General features: G+C 45.4%; 1 protein-coding gene across 2 annotated transcripts in view; it reads left to right on the plus strand.

Moving 5' to 3' along the window:
* Positions 1-25772, plus strand: part of COL8A2 (collagen type VIII alpha 2 chain) — a 396338-nt gene that overhangs the window by 280424 nt on the left and 90142 nt on the right. For both annotated transcript variants that reach the window (XM_077295828.1, XM_077295830.1), the window contains exon 3: positions 11240-11414. In XM_077295828.1, coding sequence (XP_077151943.1) covers positions 11252-11414 — 163 coding nt within the window. In that variant the 5' untranslated portion in view covers positions 11240-11251. The remainder of the gene's footprint in view (positions 1-11239; positions 11415-25772) is intronic.

Genomic DNA, 25772 nt, shown 5'->3' on the forward strand with positions numbered 1-25772 from the left:
TTTGTGTCACGAGAGTGTCACGTCCCCCTGAAAGACCTGGAGTTAGACGGTCACGTCAGGTAATGAATCGCAGGTCTTCTTTAGAGATGGTGTGATTTGTGTCCAATTTTAAATGGATTTAGTTTCCTCTGGTGCTGAAGAGGTTAGCGACCCTTTCTATGCTGGTCAGAAACATTCAGCTCCATTTCTGTTGCTTCTGATCTTGTCATTACCTCTTCCTATAAAAACTAGCCAGACCTTCTTGTCACCCCCAGTGAAAGATTTGTCTTCCTGGGCTGTGTGCTAAAGCTAAGTGGCTGGAGTGGAGTTGTTGTAGTAGTGATCTGTGGTTTGCTGTAGTATGTGTGTGTTTAGCTCCTGGCCCCTGTTTAGTTTATTCCTGCTGTCCCTATCCTCCTCCCTATTGTTGGTTAGTGCTTATGTATGATAGAGGTTTTCTGTTATCCCTGTTTGTCTTAGTGTCTTGTCTAACTTACATTTCTGTCCCATGCCTCATGGGGTGGGAAAGGAGACAGATAAGGGTTTAACAGGAGCATAATATGGTCAGAGACATGGGCCTACCTACCTTCAAGAGTACCCTCGGGAGAGGGATAGATAGGGTCCCAGTTCCAGGGACAGTTTGAGGCCTCCCCATTATTTCTTATCAAAGACCGCCACAGTGTGACAATTTGTCCATTTGTGACATATGTTGAAAAACTGCCCCATACCACCTCCAAAATTCACTGTTGGTATTGTGTTTTGGGGGTGATATGCAGTGCCTTTTGGTCTCCAAACATGGTGTGTATTATGGAATCCAGAGATCAGTTTTGAGCTCATCTGAACCATCTCCCTGTGTTTCACATGTTTGTGTAAATGTTGTTGAGCAAACTTTGTAAGTGCTTGAACAAGCTTTTTGTTCAGCAATGTAGTCTTGAGGGGTGAGCGTGCATATGTGAGATAGCAGGTACGGAGGATGCAGTAACAGCCTGTACACAGACCAACTGTGGTAGGGATTTATTAAACAACAGAAACTCCACCCAGGGAGAAAATGGAGGGACAATATTCCCTAATGCAGTAAATGGCTAAAGGTCTCAAATTAAAGAAACAAGGACAAATAAAACAGACAATTCAATTAATAATAACTTATCACTTAGACGCCAGTCACGGTCGAACTCCTATCTGTGACTGGGGCTGATTGAGTCGCAGTTGGAGTTTGTCATAGTCCTGAGAAAGATGGGGTAATATCTCCTGACATTGGTGATGTCCTCTCATGGTCCTGACGATGGCGGGGACTCCTCGGGATCCTGACGTGGGTCTTGGGTCCAGTAGATGAGACGATGAAGGGGGAAACATCCTTATCCTCAGCGGGTAGTGACCCAACACTACGGAGACCTGCAGCACTGCCTAAACACAGTTTACAATGGACAGCCCAGTTCGCTATGTCGTTTTGTTGCGTTCCTAAGTCCCGTTCACAGACCTTGTCTCTCACGGTCAGTGCTGTCAGTGGGGGCGGCTGTGGCAGCGGTCTCAGCGAGGGCAGCGATGTCAGCGGGTCCAAATGCTTTTCTGTCCCAGGCTCTGCTCCACTCTGCCCAGTCGCCTCACAGCTGATTTTACCCCATAGGCCTCTTGTGTGCTCGACGTTCCCGCCCAAACTGTTTGAATCCTCGCATTCAAATGTTCTCTCAGCTTGACCACGCCCCTTTTTCTCGAGTACAAGGAGCAGTCCCGCACTTTAAGCTTTACCCCTGTAATTTAGGTGACAGCCCCAACGGTTCTGGACTTGTTACTGAGGAGACATGCCTAATTGGTTTCTTATCCGTACACATACAGGCCATGGAGGTTGAGTCCATTTCTTATTGTTTTCTTTTAAATAATTGTACCTGCTGATTCCAGGTCTTTTTGTAGCTCTCCACAAGTGGTCCCTGTCTTTTGGACAACTCTTCTAATAATTCTTTTCACTCTGACATCTTGCAAGGAGCACCAGTTCATGGCCTGTTTGTGGTGAAATTATGTTATTTGAACTTCCGAATTATGGCCCCTAACAGTGCTCACTGGAACCTTCAGTAGTTTAGAAATTCTTCTGTAACCAATGCCATCAGGATATTTTGCAACATCATGAGATGTTTCTTGTGTGGCATCGTAGTAATGAGACACCTTTTTATAGGCCATCAGTTGAACCAGCAGATATTATTTTTTTCACTAAGTGACAGGATTGCTTTCTAAGTGCTTATAGTTTTCAGCAAATGTCATGACTTTCCATGGCTTTTTGCACCTCTCTTTCTTCATGTGTTCAGTACTTTTTCCCTATGTGATTTGTCATTATTACACATAACTGAATTTATGGACACCTATGGTTTGATTTCTTTGCCTGTGTGGATTGGATGGGTTGTTTCTGACATCTGCTGAGAATTTCATGTCAACAGCACCTTTAAAAATATTTTAACTTACAAAATTGGTTACATGTTCAATATTTAATTCACTCGCTGCATATATATATATATATATATATATATATATATATATATATATATGAACAGTACTGTGCAATAGTACGAAGTAGGTGTGGGAAACATGCTGCAAAGTGAGAATGTTTTAAAAACTAGAAAAGTTTTGAATTAGTAACAAAATTCAAAGTCAGTAACCAAAACAAAAACCTAAATCAAATCAATATTTGGTGTGACCACCCTTTGCCTTTGAATCAATATTAAAGCATTTATTCTTCTAGGTACACGTTCACACACCTAAGAGAACTCAGCAGTGAGGTTGTTCCAAACATCTTGGAAAACTAGCCACAGATCATTGTGGATGAAGGCTTACACAAATCATTCTGTCTACTTATGTAATCCCAGACAGACTCCATGTTGTTGAGATCAGGAATCTGAGGTGCCATATCATCACTTACAGGACTCTTTGTTTTTCTTTATGCAAAAGATAGTTCTTAATGAGATTGGCTGTATGACTGGCGTCATTCTCCTTCTGAAGAATACATTTGAGCCAGTCAGATGCTTCTTTGATGCTATTGCATGAAGGATAACTATCTGCCTGTATTTCTCAGCACTGAAAATTCCAAGAAGTGAAAAAGATTGAAGACTCTAGGCGCAGTGCACAGTGGTACAGCAAAGAATCATAGTCAGGGTTGTCAACCATCCAGAAATTCCAGGACTGTCAGCAAAAATAGAGCACTTCTTTTTACCTTTCCGTAAGAAAAATTTAAGACCTCCGCAATTTTTCTTCAAGCTGAAGAAACTTATACTGATTATTTTGATTGTAATTATCATCATTTCACAGTGGATGCAGCTGATGTCTTCATATCAGATTTATAGGCTGTAGACATGTATAACTTTTAATCATTATCATGTATTATAGTTTTCCAATGTGTCCATAAAAATGTTTGTCTGTCCGTGATTTTTTGGTAAGATGTCCAGAAAAAATAAAATGTCGAGTTAGCAACCCTGAATGTAGTGCAGCAGACGAAAGTCATTTATACTTACTTCTCTTTGGAAGATGTCCAGCAGTGCCATGACCGCGTATCGCCAATGCAGGATCCTGTTAGTCATGAATCCTCAACCCCAACTACCTTGCTCCCTATTAAAACCATACCCTTTTACCTACCCAATGAATTGACACAAATACATAAATTTCTTTTGGATAATTTGGCCACAGCGGCCATTTTATTAACAAACAAATACATTAATAACAAATGTAAACATTGTAAATATAAAAACCTCGAGGGGAGGGTTCTTGGAGCAAAAAATCTGGCTCATAATAGGCCGAAAGCCTACCACAAAATTTAACCGAAAAACACGTATTTACCCTCAGCCGTAACCACCAGCTCGAGGGCACCATGTAACCCGTTTCGGGCAAAAACCAACCTCAAAGCTCCCGAGGTAAACACCCCGTCCAGAGCCTGTAACAAAAGCCAGATCAACCCTCTAAGCATCATCACCAACTCCAAGAACCCCACCCCCCGCCACACACGAACAGCCCTGACCACCTCAGGCTCGTGAGTGCCCCACCATCGCCAAAGCTCTTTCTACACCTTCCTGCAGACCGAGCGCCCATAAATCCATACCTATCTCGTTAAGGTGCACTCCATCATCTCGCCAGAAATTCCCAACCCCGGCCTCCAGCTCAAAGTGTCTAACGGCAATACCACCGTTCCGCGACACAAAACTCGCCACCGACCTGTTCAATTTCACCCTGGCCCTGTTAATCCCTTTTTGGGAACGGGCCTCCCGCCACGTCCGACGTGGCACAATGTCCGACCACACCGTCAGGATACCAGGGAAAGAAACCCACAATCTCATAAAATCGAAACGGATATCCCGAATCAATTCCCTCACTGGTTTAGCCCCCAAATCGTTACCTCCCAAGTGAACCACCAAGATGTCCGGGGGGCGATCCAGGCGTGTGGCACGGGAGAATTCCGACAAAAAACTACGCCACAACATACCACGACGACCCATCCAACGAATAACCACTGCCTCCCGACCAAAACCCAGTTGCCTACCATTCAACCTAGCGTCAGCCCGGAGGGCACCCCAGTAAACGAAAGAGTGTCCAACAATCCAAGCCAAGGAGGGGGGCCGACCTGTAAAACACAACCACAATTAACAAAAACACCAAAAAACACACCTCAACTTTTCCGAATCAATGTCGCACATAAGACAGGTAACGATTAGAACTCCACCTGCCTATCTTCTTAATCACCTCCGGCCCCAGGCCCAAACCATCGGCCTCGGACGCAGCCCCAATCCGAAAAGAGTGCGAACCGAAATTCTCCGGATTAACACCCAAATATTCCAAGCCTCTCTTCAAAATAGCTACAAACTGGAAACGCGACAGAAAATCCCCTCCTTGGTGTTGTAACAAAGGACCAGACCTGACCAGGCACACATTCCAATAAGCCTCCAAACAGTGTTGCGGGCACATACCGCCACCATCCACCCTTCCTAAAACTACCTTCTTTCCCCTGCCCAACTGGTCCGTCTTCGATTGCCTTATCCAAAAAGTAATACCACCATCCCAAAAACCCATATCTTCCGCCAAAAGACCACCTGACTTGTCCCTGCTCGGGGAAACCAATTCCCCCAACCGCAAGGCACCAAAAAACGCTAAAGAAAAGGCCAAACGAAACAGTACCACCTCAAACTGAGAAGAACAAATGAAAACCAAGGCCTCGCCTAAACGCTGCAACGTTCCAAAAGAAATGGGCCTACGCTTATCAAAAGTTACATTACCCTTACGAAAACCCTTCAATGCCTGCCGTATCACAAAGTCTTTCGTAACGTCCCTTAACCCTTGAAGCTGAAAACCGAAAACCAAACCTGCAATGAACTTATTCAACCTAGACACAGACCAACCCCATTCCACCACCTTACCTATCAGGGCCAATAACGCCATTGTCCTATCGCCATCAGACTCAGTCGGGCCACATTGAGCCAACCAACCTTCCCACATAGTCCAGGATGCCGTGTAATCCAACCAAGTCCTATTTGACACTGAAGCTCGAATCAGTTGGCCTCCCGTTCCGTAACAACCTGCCACAGCTGCAAAGGACATGCCGCTCCTGTCGCCTCCGAATCTGGAGCCAATTCCCGGAAACGGTCCCACTGCAAACGAGACAACGCGTCAGCTATGTTGTTCTGAACGCCTGGCACGTGCACCGCCGAAATCCATGCATTCAACTCCAAGCATTTTAACACCAATTCCCTGACCAGCCTGATTACAGGGAGGGAAGAAGAAGATAAGCTGTTAATCACAGACACCACGCTTGAGTTATCGCAATGAAAACGGACGCGCCGGTCTCTAAAATTGTCGCCCCAAATAAACACCGACACCACAATTGGAAACAGTTCTAACAACGTCAAATTCTTGGTAAGCCCCGTCTTTTTCCAATCTTCAGGCCACACACCCATACTCCATTTTCCTCCACAATAGGCACCATAACCAACTCCACCTGCTGCGTCCGTGTAGATCTCACAGTCAAATGCATTGACATCTTCCCACTGAATAAGCGACCTGCCGTTATAGCTAACCAAAAAACGTTGCCAAACAAGCAGGTCATCCTTATGCTCTCTACCCAAACGGATAAAATGGTGGGCTGACCGAACACCAGCAGTCGCCCTGGACAGTCTGCGGCAAAAAATCCTGCCCATCGGCATAATACGGCAAGCAAAATTCAGGCGGCCCAGCAACGACTGCAACTCCTTCAAGGTAGCCTTCCGCATTTTACTGATCCTGTCCACTTCCTGCTTAAGCAACAGCAATTTATCGTCAGGCAACCTACATTCCATTTTTTCGGAATCAATGAGAATCCCGAGAAAACTCAAAACCTTGCAGGGGCCCTCCGTTTTATCCCGCGCCAAAGGAACGCCGAACTGTCCGGCCACCCATTCCATGGTGGCAAGTAGATGACCACACACCGCAGAATCCGGTGGACCAACAAACAAAAAATCATCCAAGTAGTGGATGACAGAAGGAACGGCTGAAACGTCTCTCACTACCCATTCCAAAAAGGTACTGAAAGTCTCAAACAATGCACACGAAATCGAGCATCCCATGGGCAAACACCTATCCAAGTAAAAACCCCCTTCCCAACAACAACCTAACAAAGGAATGCTCTGTGGATGCACCGGCAGAAGCCGAAAGGCCGACTCAATGTCTGTTTTTGCCAACAAGGCCCCGGGCCCGTACCTGCGCACCCACTTTACCGCCGCATCGAAAGAGGTGTAAACAACAGAACACAACTCGTCCGCAATCCCGTCATTAACCGACGCACCCTTGGGATAAGACAGGTGCTGAATCAGCCGGAACTTATTCGGCTCCTTCTTAGGCACCACCCCAAGCGGGGAGACAATTACGTCAGCCATAGGCAGCGAACTAAACGGCCCCGCCATTCTTCCCAATTCAACCTCTTTTGCCAGCTTAGCCGAAACAATCTCCGAATGCAAACTAGCCGATCTCAAGTTTCTCGTAGAAAAAGGGACAACATGCGTCGGGTGAGGGATCTTAAACCCCTCAAGAAAACCTTCTCTAATAACCTCTGCCTTGAGAGAATCCGGGTATCTATTTAGATAGGGGGCCATCTTTTGAAGCCTCACCGGAGTCTCCCCCTTGACCGCCACCCACGGATGGCTTGCCCCGTGATTTCTTAAAACATTTAGCGGCCCCATGTGAGGCCCCGCTACAGTGGGAGCACACATGTTTAAACTTACAGGTTGCGCCAAACTTACACTGGCCGTCGTTAAACTGCCAGCATGTCCCCGTCTTTTCCTTAGCCTGTGACCCCTGACCTCCTCCACCGTGTCCTGACTGCTGACCGCTACCCCCTCCGCCCCCTTGAAAGGACTGCCCGTAACGCACCGGTGCCATAACCTTCAACCACAATCCAATGTCCTTTTGATCCCATCTTATCTCGGGCCTCACCGCCTTGCGCTGCCTGAACTGTTCATCGTATCGCAGTTAACAAATGTCTGAGGAATAAGGCGCCAACGCCTCTTTTCCTCCTCCTCCTTTTTACTATCATCTTTCTTTCCTTTATCCAAATTAAATTTTTCTAAAGGAAGGAGAGAGAAAATCTCAAGGTATTCGTCTTTCCAAATCTTTTCCTTCACCTCCTTCTTCAAATGGGCCCCCAGCGGACCCTCAAAGCACACGAAAACCTCCCCTTTTGCCCTATCATCTAACTTGACGGTATCGCCCCTCCCCGTTTCGGTTTGTACCGACACCGACACACCGGCCGCTGAAGACAGCGGCCCGCTAACGGAACTTGCAATCTCGCTCGAACCCCCAACTCCACGACCGGCAACTGACACCCAAGCCCCAGCGGGCGACGCTCGGGCACTATCCGCAACCCCGCCATCCAATCTACTCAAGATCTGTGACATACCCGCCAAAAGTTCTCTAATACCCGGAACCTCACCACCACCCCCACTCCGCTCAACAGACCCCGAAACACCCGCCACCGGAAAAGGACTGGACATATACTCACGGGGCTGCGCAGGTGCTGTGTCCCCACCAGCCGTGCTTCCTGAAGCCTGCCGCTCGCTGTCGTCACGATGCTCGCTCCCCGAGTCGTCGCTGTTGCTTCTCTGCCCCAGGCCCGCGCCCCTGGCCTCCACGTCACCAGGGGGGACTGAGACTGGTGAAGGCGACCGTTCCCTCGACCTCCTGCTGGACCTGGATCTGGCAGCTTGCACAAGTCCCCTGGGTGCCGCAGCCGGACCATCCGCTCTGTGCGCCGCTCCTGCGCTGCCTCAACCACGTGCTCCTTGCTGCGGTGATGCCACTGGCCTGGCCGCCATCCTGCTGCGCCGTCCTGTCTCAGAGCCAGGTGCACCGTGCGGCAAAGGTCTAGGTGCACCCGCCGCAGTACTTCCCGGGTCCCGGCTCCTGTCAGCTGCTGCCGCTGCTGCGCTCCTATCGCGCACCGTCCCCGGTGTCACCGCCGCTGGAGCAGCTCCCCGGCGGGTCTGGAGTGCAGAAGTCGGCGCTGCAGCGCTCCCGCGCCCCCTGCCAGGCCGAACCGGAAGTGCGGCCATAACATCCGGTGAAGCGCCGGCGTCCTGCCGCGCCTGCCCAGCTCCCGCAGCGCCTCGTCGTCTCGCGCCGGCAGGGCCGCCGAGTGGATTCCTTTCGGAGGAGGGGGCGGGCGGTATGGCTGCGCCGCGTCCCCCAGCCCCCGCAGGGTCCCGTGAGGGGCTCCGCGGCCTGCGCCTGCCGCGCGGTGTGTTATCCGGGGACAACCTCTCGGGCGGCCTCGACCTCCTGGAACTCTGGCCCCGGCTCCCGCTGTCCTGGCTGTCACTGCCTCCTAGCAGCCCGGAGAGCTGCTCTACAAGCCATCCGGCCCTCCTGGATCTCGCCTCCCTGCGAAGCTGAGCGACCAAGCTGTCCACCGTGGCCATGGTGAGTAACGCTGCGGCAGCTGGTCCACTCACTTCGGCTGTATCTAACTGACTGACCCCCTTTCCCGCACTTTTTCCAGGTCCCCCCCTCCCAATCCCATAGAATTCCCCGCCCCAGTTGCTATCCACCAATCCTGAGCCTCCCATTCTAACTTTTAAAAGAAAATTACTACCCTGCTCCCCATGGCAACGCAGTCATGTGGGGGCTTCCTTTTAGCTGCGCCCCATACAGCCCCCCCTCTTGAGCTTAGAACTGGCAGCAAACAGTGGGACACAGCTACATCCATCTGATGTTCATAGAAGTCTGGCCAATAGTGGTTTTCATGGAAGAATTGTAGCCAAAACTCCATACCTTTGGCGTGGAAACAAGGCCAATTGAGTTAACTATACATGAAAACATAGGAACTGGGGGATAGAAAATTTGTATCTGGTGTATTGGGTGATAAGTCAAAATCTAAAATAAAGTGACAAGAAAAAGTTTTTGCACCCGTGGTCAAAATTACTGTTATTGTGAACAGTTAAGCAAGTTGAAGATGAAATGATCTCTAAAAGGCCTACAGTTAAAGATAACACATTTGCTTTCTATTTTAGGTAAACAAAAATATCTTTTGTAACTTTTTACATTTTAATGGACCAATGAAAAAAGTTTGGGCACCCTTGGAGATTTATGTGCTCAGATAACTTTGACCAAGGTTTCAGACCTTAATTAGCCTGCTGGGTTATGGCTTGTTCACTATCATTGTTAATAGGAAAGGCCAGGTGATGCAAATTTCACAGCTTTATTAAAACACAGGGTTCATCTAGCCTTGTGCCAAATAACAGCAGCCTAAGGTTCTTCTAAGCAGCTGTCTAGCACTGTGAAAATGAAAATTGTGAAGGCCCACAAAGCAGGAGAAGCTGTAAGATAACAAAGTGTTTTCAAGTTCCTCAGTTCTAAATGTAATTAAAGAATGACAGTAAACAGGAACAGTGGTCAAGATAAGGTCTGGAAGACCAAGCAACATTTCAGTGACATCTGCTCATAGGATTGCTAGAGAGACAAATCAGAACTCCCACTTGACTGCCAAAGACCATCAGAAAGATTAAGCAGACTCTGGAGTTGTAGTACATTGTTCTACTGTTCAGAGACACCTGCAAAAATATGGCCTTCATGGAAGAGTCATCAAAAGAAAAGCGCTCCTGCATCTTCACAATAAAATTCAGTGTCAGAAGTATGCAAAAGAAAATCTAAACAATCATGATGAATTTGGGAACAAGTCCTGTGGTCCAATGAGGTTCACATAGAACTCTTTGGCCAAAATGATCAAATTTATGTGTGGAGAAAAAAGGGCACAGAATTTCAGGAAAAGAACATCTTGCCAACCGTTAAGCATGGGAGGTGGATCAATCATACATTGGGGTTGTATTGCTGCTGATGGCACGATGAACATATCCCAGGTAGAGGGAAGAATGGATTCAATGAAAATTCAACAAGTTTTTGAGGGAAACAGCATCTGTAAAAAAAACTGAAGTTGAAAACATGATGGCATCTGCAAATGAATAATGATCCTAAACACACTTCAAAATCCTCAATAGACTACCTCAAAGGGCGCAAGGTGAAGGTTTTACAATGGCCCTAACAGTCCCCTGATCTGTACATCGATCTGTGGTTAGTTTTCCAAGATGTTTGGAACAATTCTTCCTGTTGAGTTTGTTCAAAAACTGTGTAAGTGTATGTAGAAGAATTGATGCTGTTTTGAAGGCAAACGGTGGTCACACTAAGTATTGATTGGATTCCATTTCTCTTTTGCTCACTCACTGTGCAATTTGTTAACTGAGAAAATTAAGCAATTCAGATTTCTATTTTTGCAAGCATTTAATACACACTTTATACACACACACACACACACACACACACACACATATACACATATATACAGTGGGTACGGAAAGTATTTAGACCCCATTAAATTTTTCACTCTTTGTTTCATTGCAGCCAATTGGCAAATTTAAAAAAGTTAATTTTTTCACATTAATGTACACTCTGCACCCCATCTTGACTGAAAAAAGGCAGAAATGTAGAAATTTTTGCAAATTTAATAAAAAAGAAAAACTGAAATATCACATGCTGTCCATTTCCTTGTGATCCTCCTTGAGATGGTTCTACTGCGTTATTGGAGGCCAATTGTGTTTAATTATTTAGCTGTTATTTTTATTGTTTGTTTACGGGCTCTATTTAATTACTGGTGGAGACTTTTGTAAGTTGGTCAGTGAGAGATAAGCATTTTAAATTAAGAAAAGGTTACATAATATGTAAAAATGTATCTTACTATCATGAATTTCCTAAACTCTTGAATTCCATTTCATAGAGTGAAGTAAAGATGTCCCTGGGACGTGGCACTTTATTCCTTTTGGTGGCTGCAATGGGATCTGTATCTGGAGGTGGGCCTGCTGGAGGACAATATCCTCAAATGAAATATGTAAATCCAATGATGAAAGGACCTTTGGGGCCACCATTTAGAGAAGGAAAGGGGCAATATTTAGGTAAGAGTTTTCTCAATTTCTTTGTCTAGAAAAATGCGTATAGTTTTAATTTTCAGTTTATGATAACCATTATCATTTACTCACATAATAAAAATGGAATCACATGATAAGCTATAGGAGGTATTTTTATGGTCTGTCACTTATTTCATAACAATGTAGGGGAGCACCAGAACGAGATAAAATAAATGATTTAATAGTTGTTGGCGATTACTCATTTGACCAACAGTTATAATCCACTGATTTTGGGGGAAAACTAAAACTAAATGAATGGTAATTTTAACCCCTTCACCCCGAAGCCTCTTTTCACCTTCCTGACCAGGCCAATTTTTACAATTCTGACCACTGTCACTTTATGAGGTCATAAATTTGGAACGCTTCAACGGATCCCACTTATTCTGAGATTTTTTCTCGTGAAATATTGTACTTCATGATAGTGTTAAAATTTGATTGATATGACTTGCGTTTTTGTGAAAAAACAGAAATTTGTCAAAAAATTTGAAAATTTCACAATTTTCAAATATTAATTTTTGCCATTAAATCAGAGAGTGATATCGCATGAAATAGTGAATAAATAACATTTCCCATATGTCTTCTTTACACCAGCACAATTTTTGAAACATCATTTTTTTGTGAGGAAGTTATAAGGGTTAAAAGTTGACCAGCGATTTCTCATTTTTAGAGCAAAATTTGCAATACTATTTATTTTAAGGACCACCTCACATTTGAAGTGACTTTGAGGAACCTATATGACAGAAAATACCCAAAAGTGAGACCATTTTAAAACTTTGTTGTGTAACATCTGCTGAGTTTACCGATACCCCATATGTTGTCGAAAACTACTTTTGAGGCACAGTGCACAGCTCAAAAGGGAAGAAACAGCATAGTGCAGATTTTGCTACACTTGTTTGAGGGTGCCATTTTACATTAGCAGAGCCCGTGAGGTGCCAACACAGCATACACCCCCATACGTGACCCCATTTTGCAAACTAACCTTCTCAATTAATTAATCTGGGGCTGCAGTGATCATATTGACACCACAGGTGTGTCACAGACTTAAGCCCTTTACCCCCAAGGGTGGTTTGCATGTTAATGACAAGGTCAATTTTTACAATTCTGCCCACTGTCCATTTATGAGGTTATAACTCTGGAACGCTTCCATGGATCCAGATGAGTCTGACACTGTTTTCTCAAGACATATTGTACTTCACGATAGTGGTAAAATTTCTTTGTTATGACTTGTGTTTATTTGTGAAAAAAGTGGAAATTTGGCAAAACTTTTGAAAATTTCGCAATTTTCCAACTTTGAATTTTCAGGCTCTTAAATCACACAGATATGGCACACAAAATACTTAATAAGTAACATTTTCCACATGTCTACTTTACATCAGCACGATTTTGGAACCACATTTTTTTTGTTAGGGAGTTATAAGGGTTAAAAGTTGACCAGCAATTTCTCATTTTTACAACGCCATTTTTTTAGGGACCACTTCACATTTGAAGTCACTTTGAGGGGTCTAAATGATAGAAAAGACCCAAAAGTGACACCATTCTAAAAACTGCACTACTCAAGGTGCTCAAAACCACATTCAAGAAGTTTATTAACCCTTCAGGTGCTTCACAGGAATTTTTGGAATATTTAAAAAAAAAAATGAACATTTAACTTTTTTTCACAAGAAAAGGAGAAATTGGACCAGAAAAGTTTGACTTTTCAATACAAAATTGGCTGGAATTGAGATCGGATGCCATGTCAAGTTAGGAGAGCCCCTAATGTGCCTAAACAGTGGAAACCCCCCACAAGTGACACCATTTTGGAAAGTAGACCCCCTAAGGAACATATCTAGATGTGTGTTGAGCACTTTGAACCCCCAGTTGTTTAATTAAAGTTTATAATGTAGAGCCGTGAAAATAAAAAAAATCATTTGTTTGTCATATAAATTATTTTTTAGCCCCAATTTTGTATTTTCACAAGGGTAACAAGAGAAATTGGACCCCAAAAGTTGTTGGGCAATTTGTCCTGAGAATGCTGACACCCCATATGTGGGAGAAAACTACTGTTTGGGCACACGTCAGGGCTCGGAAGTAGTAGGGGCATTTTGGAATGCATACTTTGGTGGAATGGTCTGCGGGCGTCATGTTGTGTTTGCAGAGCCACTGATGTGCCTAAACAGTAGAAACCCCCCACAAGTGATGCCATTTTGGAAACTAGACGCCCCATGGACCTTATCTAGATGTGTTGTGAGAACTTTGAACCCCCAAGTGTTTCACTAAAGTTTAACGCCGAGCCGTGAAAATATAAAATCATTTTTTTCCACCACAAAAATGATTTTTTTAGCTCCCAAATTTTTATTTTCTCAAGGGTAACAGGAGAAATTGGACTGCAAAAGTTGTTGTCCAATTTGTCTTGAGTACATTGATACCCCATATGTGGGGGTATACTGTTTGGGCACACCGCAGAGCTCGGAAGAGAAGGGAAGGAGCAATGTTTGACTTTTTCAACGCAGAGTTGGCTGGAATTGAGATTGCATGCCATGTCGCGTTTGGAGAGCTCCTGATGTGCCTAAACAGTGGAAACCCCCCCAATTCTAACTCAAACCCTAACCCCAACACATCCCTAACCCTAATGCCAACCCTAATCATAGCCCTAACAACACCCCTAACCCTGACACACCCCTAATCCTAATCCCAAACCTAACCCTATTCCCAACCGTAAACGTAATCCCAACCCTAACCCTAATCCAAACCTTAACCCTAGCCCCAACCTTTACTCTAACTTTAGCCCCAAACCTAACCCTAAATTTAAAACCCTAACCCTAACTTTAGCCCCTACCCTAACACTAACCCTAATGGGAAAATGGAAATACATACTTTTTTTATTTTATTATTATTATTATTATTATTTATTATTTATTTTCTCTAACTAAGGGGGTTTTTATGTTTGACAGCTGTCTCACGCTAAAAGATGCTTTTTATTTTAAAAAAAAATAGTGGTTGCACCACCACATTTTGAGAGCTATAATTTTTCCATATTTTGGCCCACAGAGTCATGCGGGGTCTTGTTTTTTGCAGGACGAGTTGATGCTTTCATTGGTACCATTTTCGGGCACATGACATTTTTTGATCACTTTTATTATGATTTTTGGGATGCAGAATGGCAGCTCATTTTTTGCAGGACAAGATGACTTTTTCAGCGGTACCATGTTTATTTATATACGTCTTTTGGATCACGTGTTATTCCACTTTTTGTGGTATGATAATAAAGCATTGTTTTTTGTCCCATTTTTTATTTATTTTTTATGGTGTTCACTGAAGGGGTTAACTAGTGAGATAGTTTTATAGGTCAGGTCGTTACAGACACAGTGATACTAAATATGTGTACTTTTATTGTTTTTTTTATTTACATAAAGAAATGAATTTATTGAAACAATTTTTTTTTCTTTATTTAGGAATTTAAAAAATGTATTTGTATACCGTATTTTTTTATTTTTTACATTGTCCCAGGGTGGGAAATCACTGTATAAAGTCAGATTGCTGATCTGACACTTTGTACAGCACTGTGTCAGGTCAGCGATCTGACAGGCAGTGAAGGGGGCTTCTCAGGTCCTGCTCTCAGCAGGCACTGAGCAAGCCACCTCCCTGCAGGACCCAGAAGGACCCCGTGGCCATCTTGGATCCAGGTGCCTGCAGGGAGGAGACCCTCGGAACAATGCAATCACATCGCGCTGTTCTGAGGGTCTCAGGGAAGCACGCAGGGAGCCCCCTCCCTGTGCGATGCTTCTCTATACTACCGGAAGGCTGCGATCTTGTTTGATCACAGTGTTCTGGGGGTTAAAGTGCCGGGAATGGTCTGTGACTGCTCCTGGCACTTAGTACTGGGTGACAGCTGTGATAATCAAAAGACACCCGGCCGCAATCGGCCGAGCTCCCCCCATGAGCACGGCTGATCGCATGTGACGTACTATTCCGTCCATGGGAATTAGGACAGAATAGTACATCAGATGGCAGAAAGGGGTTAAGCTATTGGGCAGTGAAGAAAAAATAATTTCCATTTTTACCACCAAGATTGTGTGTTTGCCCCAAGTATTACATTTTTGTACTAGGAAATGGGTAAAAATGGCAGCAAAATGTGTCCCACAATTTCTACTGAATGTGGGAATACCCCATATGTGGCTGTACAGTACTACTTAGCAATACGGATAGACTCAGGAGGGGCAGAGCGCTATTTGCCTCCTAGAATGCAGATTTTCCTAGAATAGTTTGCGCAATCCATATGAAGTGCCCCTAAGTGATAGAGAAGGAGAATCCCCCTCAAGTGACCCCATTTTGGAAATTATAACCCTTTGGGAATTTATCTATATATGTAGTGATTAGTGTTGAGCGATACCGTCCGATACTTGAAAGTATCGGTATCGGAAAGTATCGGCCGATACCGGCAAAGTATCGGATCTAATCCGATACCGATACCCGATACCAATACAAGTCAATGGGACTCAAGTATCGGACGGTATCCCTGATGGTTCCCAGGGTCTGAAGGAGAGGAAACTCTCCTTCAGGCCCTGGGATCCATATTAATGTGTAAAAGAAAGAATTAAAATAAAAAATATTGCTATACTTACCTCTCCGACGCAGCCTGGACCTTACCGAGGGAACCGGCAGCGTTCTTTGCTTAAAATGCGCGCGTTTACTGCCTTCTGTGACGTCACGGCTTGTGATTGGTCGCGTGCCACCCATGTGGCCGCGACGCGACCAATCACAGCAAGCCGTGACGTAATTTTCAGGTCCTGAATGCCTAATTCTAGGCATTCAGGATTTGAAAATTACGTTACGGCTTGTGATTGGTCGCGTCGCGGTCACATGGGCGACGCGACCAATGACAAGCCGTGATGTCACGGGAGGCAGAAAACGCGCGCATTTTAAAATTACATCACGGCTTGTGATTGGTTGCGTGCCGCCCATGTGACCGCGACGCGACCAATCACAGCAAGCCGTGACGTAATTTCAGGTCCTGAATGCCTAATTCTGCATTCAGGACCTGAAAATTACGTCACGGCTTGCTGTGATTGATCGCGTCGCGGTCACATGGGCGGCACGCAACCAATCACAAGCCGTGACGTAATTTTAAAATGCGCGCGTTTCCTGCCTCCCGTGACGTCACGGCTTGTGATTGGTCGCGTCGCCCATGTGACCGCGACGCGACCAATCACAAGCCGTAACGTAATTTTCAAATCCTGAATGCCTAGAATTAGGCATTCAGGACCTGAAAATTACGTCACGGCTTGCTGTGATTGGTCGCGTCGTGGCCACATGGGCGGCACGCGACCAATCACAAGCCGTGACGTCACGGAAGGCAGTAAACGCGCACATTTTAAGCAAAGAACGCTGCCGGTTCCCTCGGTAAGGTCCAGGCTGTGTCGGAGAGGTGAGTATAGCAATATTTTTTATTTTAATTCTTTCTTTTACACATTAATGTTGTTTCGATACCGATACCTGATACCACGAAAGTATCGGATCTCGGTATCGGAATTCCGATACCCGCAAGTATCGGCCGATACCCGATACTTGCGGTATCGGAATGCTCAACACTAGTAGTGATGATTTTGACTCCTTGGGTGTTTTCCAGAAATAGGAAGCAGTGGATGTTGTTAAGTGAAAATTTCAAACTGCCATTGTAGTGACCAGTACATTATACCCAGCTCATGCTTCTGGAGACACGCACCTGTAAATTAGGCGGGCACTCATCACTACAGAAATGCCAAACAAGTGGGTGCTAAATGTGGTTTAGGCACACTGGGGCTCAGAAGGGAGGGTTGGGCATTTGGCTTTGGGAGGGGAGAATTTGCTGAATTTCTCTTGGGGGAGCAAGGAGCCATTTTGCTTTTCTAGAGCCTTTGCGCTATCGGTAACGTGGAAGTTCCCTATATTTCTGTTAACAAGATGACAGACCTGAGTGAGGGCTTGCTTTTTTTCGGGATTTAGTTGAAGGTTTTATTGGGAACATTTTACATAACATTTATCATCACATTGATCAGGGCTCCATCTAAATCACTGAGTGACGTGGCAGATGATGGGCCCATTCACTTTAATGTGACATCAGAGTTACTCTGGGCTCCGTCTGGTTTCTGTGCAGCGGTGCTCTTCTTTTCAGAAGTGCACAAAAGAGTGGCACTTTTATGCTATCCTAAAAAGACAGACACTGTCAGATCACTGGTCCTATGGCATCCACAGTGCCTCCATCTGCCTCATTATAGGGAATCTTACTCTGAGGGATCTGTCTAAATCATGTATTTCAGAGATTTACACAGAAACCCTGGTGTAAGCGCTTAGCTTAGAGCGCAGGATAAATGTGCGCCGAGCCTTACTGCGATCTTTGGGAGGCAGAATGAAATAATCAATAGCATGTGAAGAATTGGTTTTATTTTTTACGCCATTCCTCGTGCAGTAAAAGTGATTAGGCAACTTTATTCTTCGAGTCGGTGCGATTACAGTGATACCAGATTTATAGCGGGTTTTTATGTTTGGCTGCTGTCACACACTAAAAGACGCTTTTTATTGCGAAAACTAGTTATTGCATCACCATATTTTGAGAGCTATAATGTTTCCATATTTCAGCTGACAGAGTCATGTTATGGCTTATTTTTTGCAGGACGAGCCGACGTTTTTATTGGTACCATACTCACACACATGACATTTTTTGATCGCTTTCTATTCCGATTTTTGGGAGACAGAAGGAACAAAAACAAGCAATTTAAGGAATTTTGTTTTTTTTCTTTATACCATTCCGTGGGTTTTAACGTTAGTAAGACTGCTTTTTTCTTCAGGTCAGTAAGATTACAGTGATACCCAATTTATATTTTTTTATGTTTTGGTGGTTTTACACAATAAAACTATTTTATAGAAAAAATATTTATTTTTGCATCGCTTTATTCTGAGAGCTATAACTTTTTTCTTTTTCTGCTGATGGAGCTTGTTTTTTGCAGGACAAGATGACATTTTCAGCGTTACCATTTTTATTTATATTCATCTTTTTTATTGCGTTATATTGAACTTTTTGTGCGATGGTATGATGACAAAGCATTGTTTTTTTTTACTTTTATACATTGTCACATCCTGGAACATCACTGTATAGTGACAGATCGCTGATGTGATACTCTGCAATGCTTCTGCACTGCAGAGTATCACATCAGCATCTGACAGGCAGGGAAGGAGGCATGTCCGTGCCTGCTCTCAGCAGGCGTTCACAAGCCACCTTCCCTGCAGGACCCTGAAGGACCCATCCATCTTGCAGCCAGGGATCTCCATGGAGACCATCAGGACAACGCGATCGAATCGCATTGTCCGGATGGAATTGTGCAGAGAGCCCATTCCCTGCATGATGCTCCTCTACATTACTGTCACTACTAACAGCAGCATTAGAGGTGTTAAATGACCGCGATCAGTGCTAGCATCAATTGTGGGCATTGTTGCAGGGTGTCAGTTCTCACACAGAGCTAACACCTGCACCTGACCACTGCAGGGCTCAGCGTGAGGCCATGAGACCATACCGATATACATATACTGTTGTTTTCAGAGCATTATATGTACGGCCATATGTTTGGAAGGGGTTAAATTGTCTGATTCCTGTTTCTTCTAACATAAGGAAACATAAGGGGGCAGTTGAACATGTGATGGATACTCCTGATAGATTTTGAAATGTAAAGCTTAAACCCAGGTGTGAATAGAGTCTGCGTTTTTAAAATATCAGCTTAAAATTAGGAAGACTGCTGAGTAGCAGAAACTGCTACTAGGCCCAAAGTATTGCCTGGGCTAGATGCAGTTAAAAATTAGTACTTAGATAAACAGGCGGTGTAGCTTGCTTCATGGGTGGGGTACTCTGCTGAGTAGTACAAAATGCTACTAGGCCCAAAAGGATTTCCTGGGCTAGATGCAGTTAAAAATTTGTAATTAGATAAACAGGCGGTGTAGCTTGCTTCATGGGTGGGGTACTCTGCTGAGTAGCAGACACTGCTACTAGGCCCCAAGTATTGCCTGGGCTAGATGCAGTTAAAAATTATTAATTAGATAAACAGGCGGTGTAGATTGCTTTATGGGTGGGCTACTCTGCTGACTAGCAGACACTGAAGCTTTGGAGCACACCTCTGAATCCCAGGCCATAGTATGAGTAAACAGCTCTGCAGAGTCAACCATCTGTATTACCCCAAGCCATAGTGTATGTAGTTTCTAAAGGTTAAAATGGGGGGAAGCGACCCCACCCACCTGGAATTGACGATGCCAACGTCATGTAAAACACAAAAAGGGGACTCCAAAAAGAGTCCCCATTTTTTCCAAAAATTGGGCCACAGACACCACTTAAGTGGAATCAATTTTGCCAGAGTTTCTTAAAATGGTTGGTCAGGTAATTTTCAAAAATCATCAAGCTTTTAGTCTCCCCAGAATGACACAGGGGTAGAAAAGTCCGTGCGGATCCAGGATTTGTTTATCTTCATGAACGTTAGTCTGTCTACATTGTCACTGGACAGCCGCGTGTGCTTATCTGTCAGCACACCACCAGCAGCGCTGAACACACGTTCAGAGAGAACGCTGGCTGCGGGGCATGACAAGATCTCTAAGGCGTGAGTGGCGAGCTCAGGCCATTTTTCCAGATTGGAAGCCCAAAATGAGCAAGGGTCCAGTTCCACAGTCATGGCATCGATGTTAACTTGGAGATACTCCTGTACCATCCTCTCTAGGTGTTGGCTATGCGTCAGATTTCTTGTCTCCTGTGGCCTTGCAAAGGATGGTCTAAGAAATTCTTGAAACAATTGGAAAAAATTGTTGTTACCACCAGCTGCGATGTTGCTGTTACTGTTTGAGTGATGACTCGACAGTCCCACGGTTGGCAAGTTAGAACTCAGAGATTCACTACATGCACCACTGGTGTTTTGTGGAAAAAGCAGATGTAAGATTCTGAAACAGTCTCTGCTGATACTCCTGCATGCGTGAATCCCTTTCTATGGCAGGAATTATTTCGCCAAATTTACTTTTGTACCGGGGATCAAAGAGTGTGGCAACCCAGTAGTCAGCATTACTTCGGATTCTGACAATCCGAGGGTCATGTTGCAGGTAGTGCAGCAAAAAGGCACTCATATGTCTTGCGCATCCAGATGGACCAAGTCCTTGTTGTCTTGGTGGCGGCGAGGTGAGAATCATGCTTCCTTCCTCTGCCCTGTCCCTCCAACCTCGCACAACAGAAATTTGATCAAGGTCTCCCTCATCTGATGAGTCTTCCATGCCCAGCGCCAGTTCGTCCTCCACTTCTTCCTCGGCTCCTGCAACTTCCTCAACAGTTTGGCTGCTACCATGCGCCCTCGGTAATCCCTCTCCCCCACCCTCCAATGCCAGCCGCCTTGGTGCTGCCGACTGTCTGGATGTTGGAGATATTATCCCTTCCGCATACAACTCCTCCTGTTCCTCCTCCTCCTCCTCTTGTCCCACCACTCGACTCCAAATACTGTTTAAGGTGTGCTCCAGCATGTAAATGACCGGAATAGTCATGCTGATAATGGCATCGTCAGCACTAAACATCTTCGTTGCTATTTCAAAACTGTGCAGAAGGGTGCATAGGTCCCTGATCTGAGACCACTCCTGCAGCATGATTTGCCCCACCTCTGGATCTCATTGGCCCAGGCTATACGTCATAACATATTGCACCAGGACTCGTCGGTGCTGCCACAGTTGCTGAAACATGTGCAGAGTTGAATTCCACCATGTGGGCACATCGCATTTCATCCGGTGAACTGGCAGGCCCAACGACTTCTGTAGAGATGTAAGTCGTTGAGCTGCAGGATGTGAACGGCTGAAGTGAGCACACAGCGACCGTGCCCTCTGCAGAAGCCCATCTAGTCCGGGATAGTGGGATAAAAATTGCTGGGCAACCAGGTTCAAAACGTGAGCCATACAAGGCACGTGTGTGACATTGCCCCAGCGAAGGGCCGTACCCAGGTTTGCAACATTGTCACACAAGGCCTTCCCTGGTTGCCGGTTCAGTGGAGACAAAAATTGATGGAACTTGGTCTCCAGAGCTGACCACAACTCCTCAGCTGTGTGACTCACATTTCCCAGACATTTCAAGGTAAACACTGCCTGATGCCGTTGAGCCCTGGTGACAGCATAGTAAGGAGGTGTGCAGGATTCCTTCTGCGCAGTCAGAACGAGGGTGGCATTACCAGGCAGGCTTTGGGTGAAGGTGGAGGACTGAGAGGAGGTTGAGGAGGCAGAAGCAGTGGTGGAACTTACTTCAGAGACTGGCAGGACAGCTAATTGCATGTTACCTATCCGCACCTACAGGAGGCACGGTGACACCCCACAGAGCCGGGTTTTATAAGAGACCCTATAAACAGGCTCAAGTCACCAGTCATACGGGTTTTGTTCTATCCTATACGGGGACGGAGATAGAGAAACACCACATCTGTGAGACCCTTATGTGAAGCCATAGGCAGTAAGGGACTACAGCACTGCAGCGCAAGGGAAGGCTATTGATTTCCACCTGGACAAGGGGACTCTGGACTTGCCTCTGAACCGGCCGGACTCTGCCTGCCCTGTGATCTGGTGCCCTGGACTATGGATGCTGAAGTCTTCAGTAAAGGTAAAGAGACTGCAACCTTGTGTCCTCGTTCTTCACTGCTCCATTCACCATTCACCATCTACATACTGGGAAGCCCTGGGGATATACTTCACCTGTGGGAAGGTATATCATCTAGCTGCCATAACATCACCCCAGCGGACCCCTTAAAGCAGCATCGGTCACCCTGACCGAATACCACAGGTGGCGTCACGAACACAAACTTTATCCCTTTAAAGACCTTTCCCTTTTATATGGATGTCCCAGGGCCACGTACTGGGTCAGCCACCGTGACATCCCCCCTGTGAACCGCAGGACCCCATACCGAGTACCCCACAGCCCTGATGGGGCGCTCCATGTCCTCGGCAAACTGCTGGTCTGTGAAGAAGGTGCAGGCAGAGATATTATGTTGCCTTGATCAAAATGTAGTGGTCTCGATGTCGGAGAGTGCTCAACACCAGCAGGTGTATCCACTTGCAAATTTACTGACTACCTGCCAATCACACTGGCTGTTGCGGGTAAAGAGGTGGAAGGTCTTCGTCCAAAACTATGTGCGACTGCTGTCCCCACAGTCACAGAGGATGAAGAGGCCGTGGATGCACTTCATGGGGCAGACGGTGGTTGGCCTGGCCCACTAGGCCGCATTGTAGCACAGTGAGATTCCCACTGCAACTTATGTCTCATATCCATGTGACGGTTCATGCATGAAGTACTCAAACTATTCATTTTTTGGACTCTACTGAGATTTTGGTGACAAATCTTACAGACAACATGAGTTGGGTCATCCTTTGCGATCTCAAAAAATGCCCAGGCTTTGCAAGGCTTAGAGCCCATGCAACCTGAAGAGCCACCACGGCTTGTGCTCAGAGGCACAGTTGTGGTTCAGGATGCAGTTGTTGCCATGCTTCCAGTACTCCGTCTCTGTCCAGGAAGGCGCAACCTAACCTCGTCGTCACTAGCATCCTCCTCCACCTCCTCTGCTGACCTGATGGACTGGCAGACTGTGGGTTGACAATAAGTGGGGTCTCCAACCTCGTCATCATCACCCTGTGTGTTCTCACACCCGTCGTCCTCAGAGCAAACCTCTTCCTGCCCTGACCGAAAAGTCAAGTTTTCGTTCCAATCAGGTATCTCAGTCTCATCATCATCTTCCTCATTGTCTCCACCAACTGGAGTTACAGTTTGGGAACGAGGGTCTACATTATGCTCAGAATCTTCTTCATCTGGGCCTGGATCCGACTCACAAAGATTATGGGCATCAGTGCAGATCATTTCCTCGTCTGGATTCACAGAAGCTCTGGAGCAGACCTCTGATTCCCAGGCTATAGTATGAGTAAACAGCTCTGCAGACTCAACCATCTGTGTTACCCCATACTCAGGCGGGCGGCTGGAGACTTGGGAGCTGTGAGGAAGCAAGTGCGATTGGGGTGACACCTCTGCAGACTGGAGTATTTGTGATGTTGAAGTTGAGGTGGAGGAGAGCCCACTTGAACGAGTACTTGATATCCATTCAAGCACCTGCTGTTTTTGTGCCTCATCTGGAATTTGTAGCGATGCTTGTAGCGATGGTCGTAAGAAAGGGATCATATCAAATTGTCCATGAAAAGAAGTAGACATCTTACTTTGGCTGGAAGATGGTCTTTCTTCTGCAGATGTTACTCTTGCTTTACCACCTACCCCATGGACACAACCTTTTTTCCCTTTCCAACACGCCTATTCCCCTTTCCACCAGCAGCAGGCCTTTTGCCACTCATTTTGGTGCTTTACAAATTAGCAACTCTGTAGTTGTTGGCACAAAAAATGAAGGATGGAAACTGAGCAGAGCTGAGCGGCCAAACTGTGGTACTAGGCCCAAAACGATTTACTGGGTTAGATACAGTAAAAATTTAGATACACAGGCAGTGTAGCTAGCTTCACAGGCGAGCTACTCCGCTGACGTGCAGACACTGGTCCTAGGCCCAAAACGATTTACTGGGTTAGATACAGTAAAAATTTAGATACACAGGCAGTGTAGCTAGCTTCACAGGCGGGCTACACTGCTCACGTGCAGACACTGGTCCTAGGCCCAAAACGATTTACTGGGCTAGATGCAGTAAAAATTTAGATACACAAGCGGTGTAGCTTCACAGGCGGGCTACTGCGCTGATGTACAGACACTGCTCCTAGGCCCAAAAAGATTTAATGGGTTAGATGCAGTAAAAATTTAGATACACAGGCGGTGTAGTTAGCTTCACAGGTGGGCTACTCCGCTGATGTGCAGACACTGCTCCTAGGCCCAAAACGATTTACTGTGTTAGATGCAGCAAAAATTTAGATACACAGGCGGTGTAGCTTCACAGGCGGGCTACTCCGCTGACATGCAGACACTGCTACTAAGCCCAAAACGATTTACTGGGTTAGATGCAGTAAAAATTTAGATACACAGGCGGTGTAGCTAGCTTCACAGGCAGGCTACTCAGATGACTACCAGACAATGCTACTAGCCCAAAAGGATTGGCTGAGCTAGATTACACCAAATGCTGTGACAATCACTTGCATAGCACTAGCACAGACCTGCCTGGCAAAAAGTGCTATGAACTGCTGCAACCTACCCTGAAAAGGGCTAATATTACAACTAGTCCCGACTCCCTAAACCTATCTCTCTCTATCTAACAGAAAAAGGAGATTGGCATTATTTCAGCACAGATCTATCCCTCGCCCACTATACACTGAAACAGTCTATTAACATTGATAAACAGTTTTAATGTGAAAATCAAGTTAGGCTTTTGGTGAACGAACAGTTATCGAACAGAAACTCGAACAGCCGAATTTTAAGTAAATTGTTCGAGTTCGTCGAACGATTCGAACACCACCCAAAACAGCTCGAATTTGAAATTGGCAAACAGTTTGACTCGAACACCGCTCATCTCTAAAAATAACCAATACATTTCGTTCAACTTCACAATTGTGTTCCACTTGTTGTTGATTCTTCACTAGTGTTGAGCGATACCTTCCGATACTTGAAAGTATCGGTATCGGATAGTATCGGCCGATACCCGAAAAATATCAGATATCGCCGATACCGATACCCGATACCAATACAAGTCAATGGGACTCAAGTATCGGAAGGTATCCTTGATGGTAACCGACAGCCTCCGTTCCTAAGAATGAGCAGTTTAGGACCTTCGATGACGTTGCGGCTTGTGATTGGTCACGTGCCGCTCATGTGACTGCTCACGCGACTAATCACAGGCCGCAACATCATCGCAGGCCCTAAACTCCTCATTCTTACGAACGGAGGCTGTCGGTTACAATCGGTAAGGTCCAGGGGCCGCCGGAGGGGTGAGTATATCCATATTTTTTATTTTAATTCTTTATTTTTTACATGAATATGGATCCCAGGGCTTGAAGGAGAGTCTCCTCTCCTCCAGACCCTGGGAACCATACACTGGGAACTTCCGATTCCGATTTCCGATACCACAAAAGTATCGGAACTCGGTATCGGAATTCCGATACCGCAAGTATCGGCCGATACCCGATACTTGCGGTATCGGAATGCTCAACACTATTCTTCACCAAACATTTAAATTTGGTATCTTGATGTTTGAAGCATGATATGTAGGAAAAGGTTTAAAAGTTCCAAGGAGCCAAATACTTTCGAAAGGCACTGTACATAGAGATACGTTGTCTATTTTAATGTATTTCTATGGTCCTTGTATGCTGAGGTGAAGAAAAAGGTCAGATTTTTTTTGTTCCTATAAAACTGCTAAAAATAATAAAATGCA

Source organism: Ranitomeya variabilis, chromosome 3 (assembly GCF_051348905.1).
Source record: "Ranitomeya variabilis isolate aRanVar5 chromosome 3, aRanVar5.hap1, whole genome shotgun sequence".
In the NCBI taxonomy this organism is placed as follows: Eukaryota; Metazoa; Chordata; class Amphibia; order Anura; family Dendrobatidae; genus Ranitomeya; species Ranitomeya variabilis.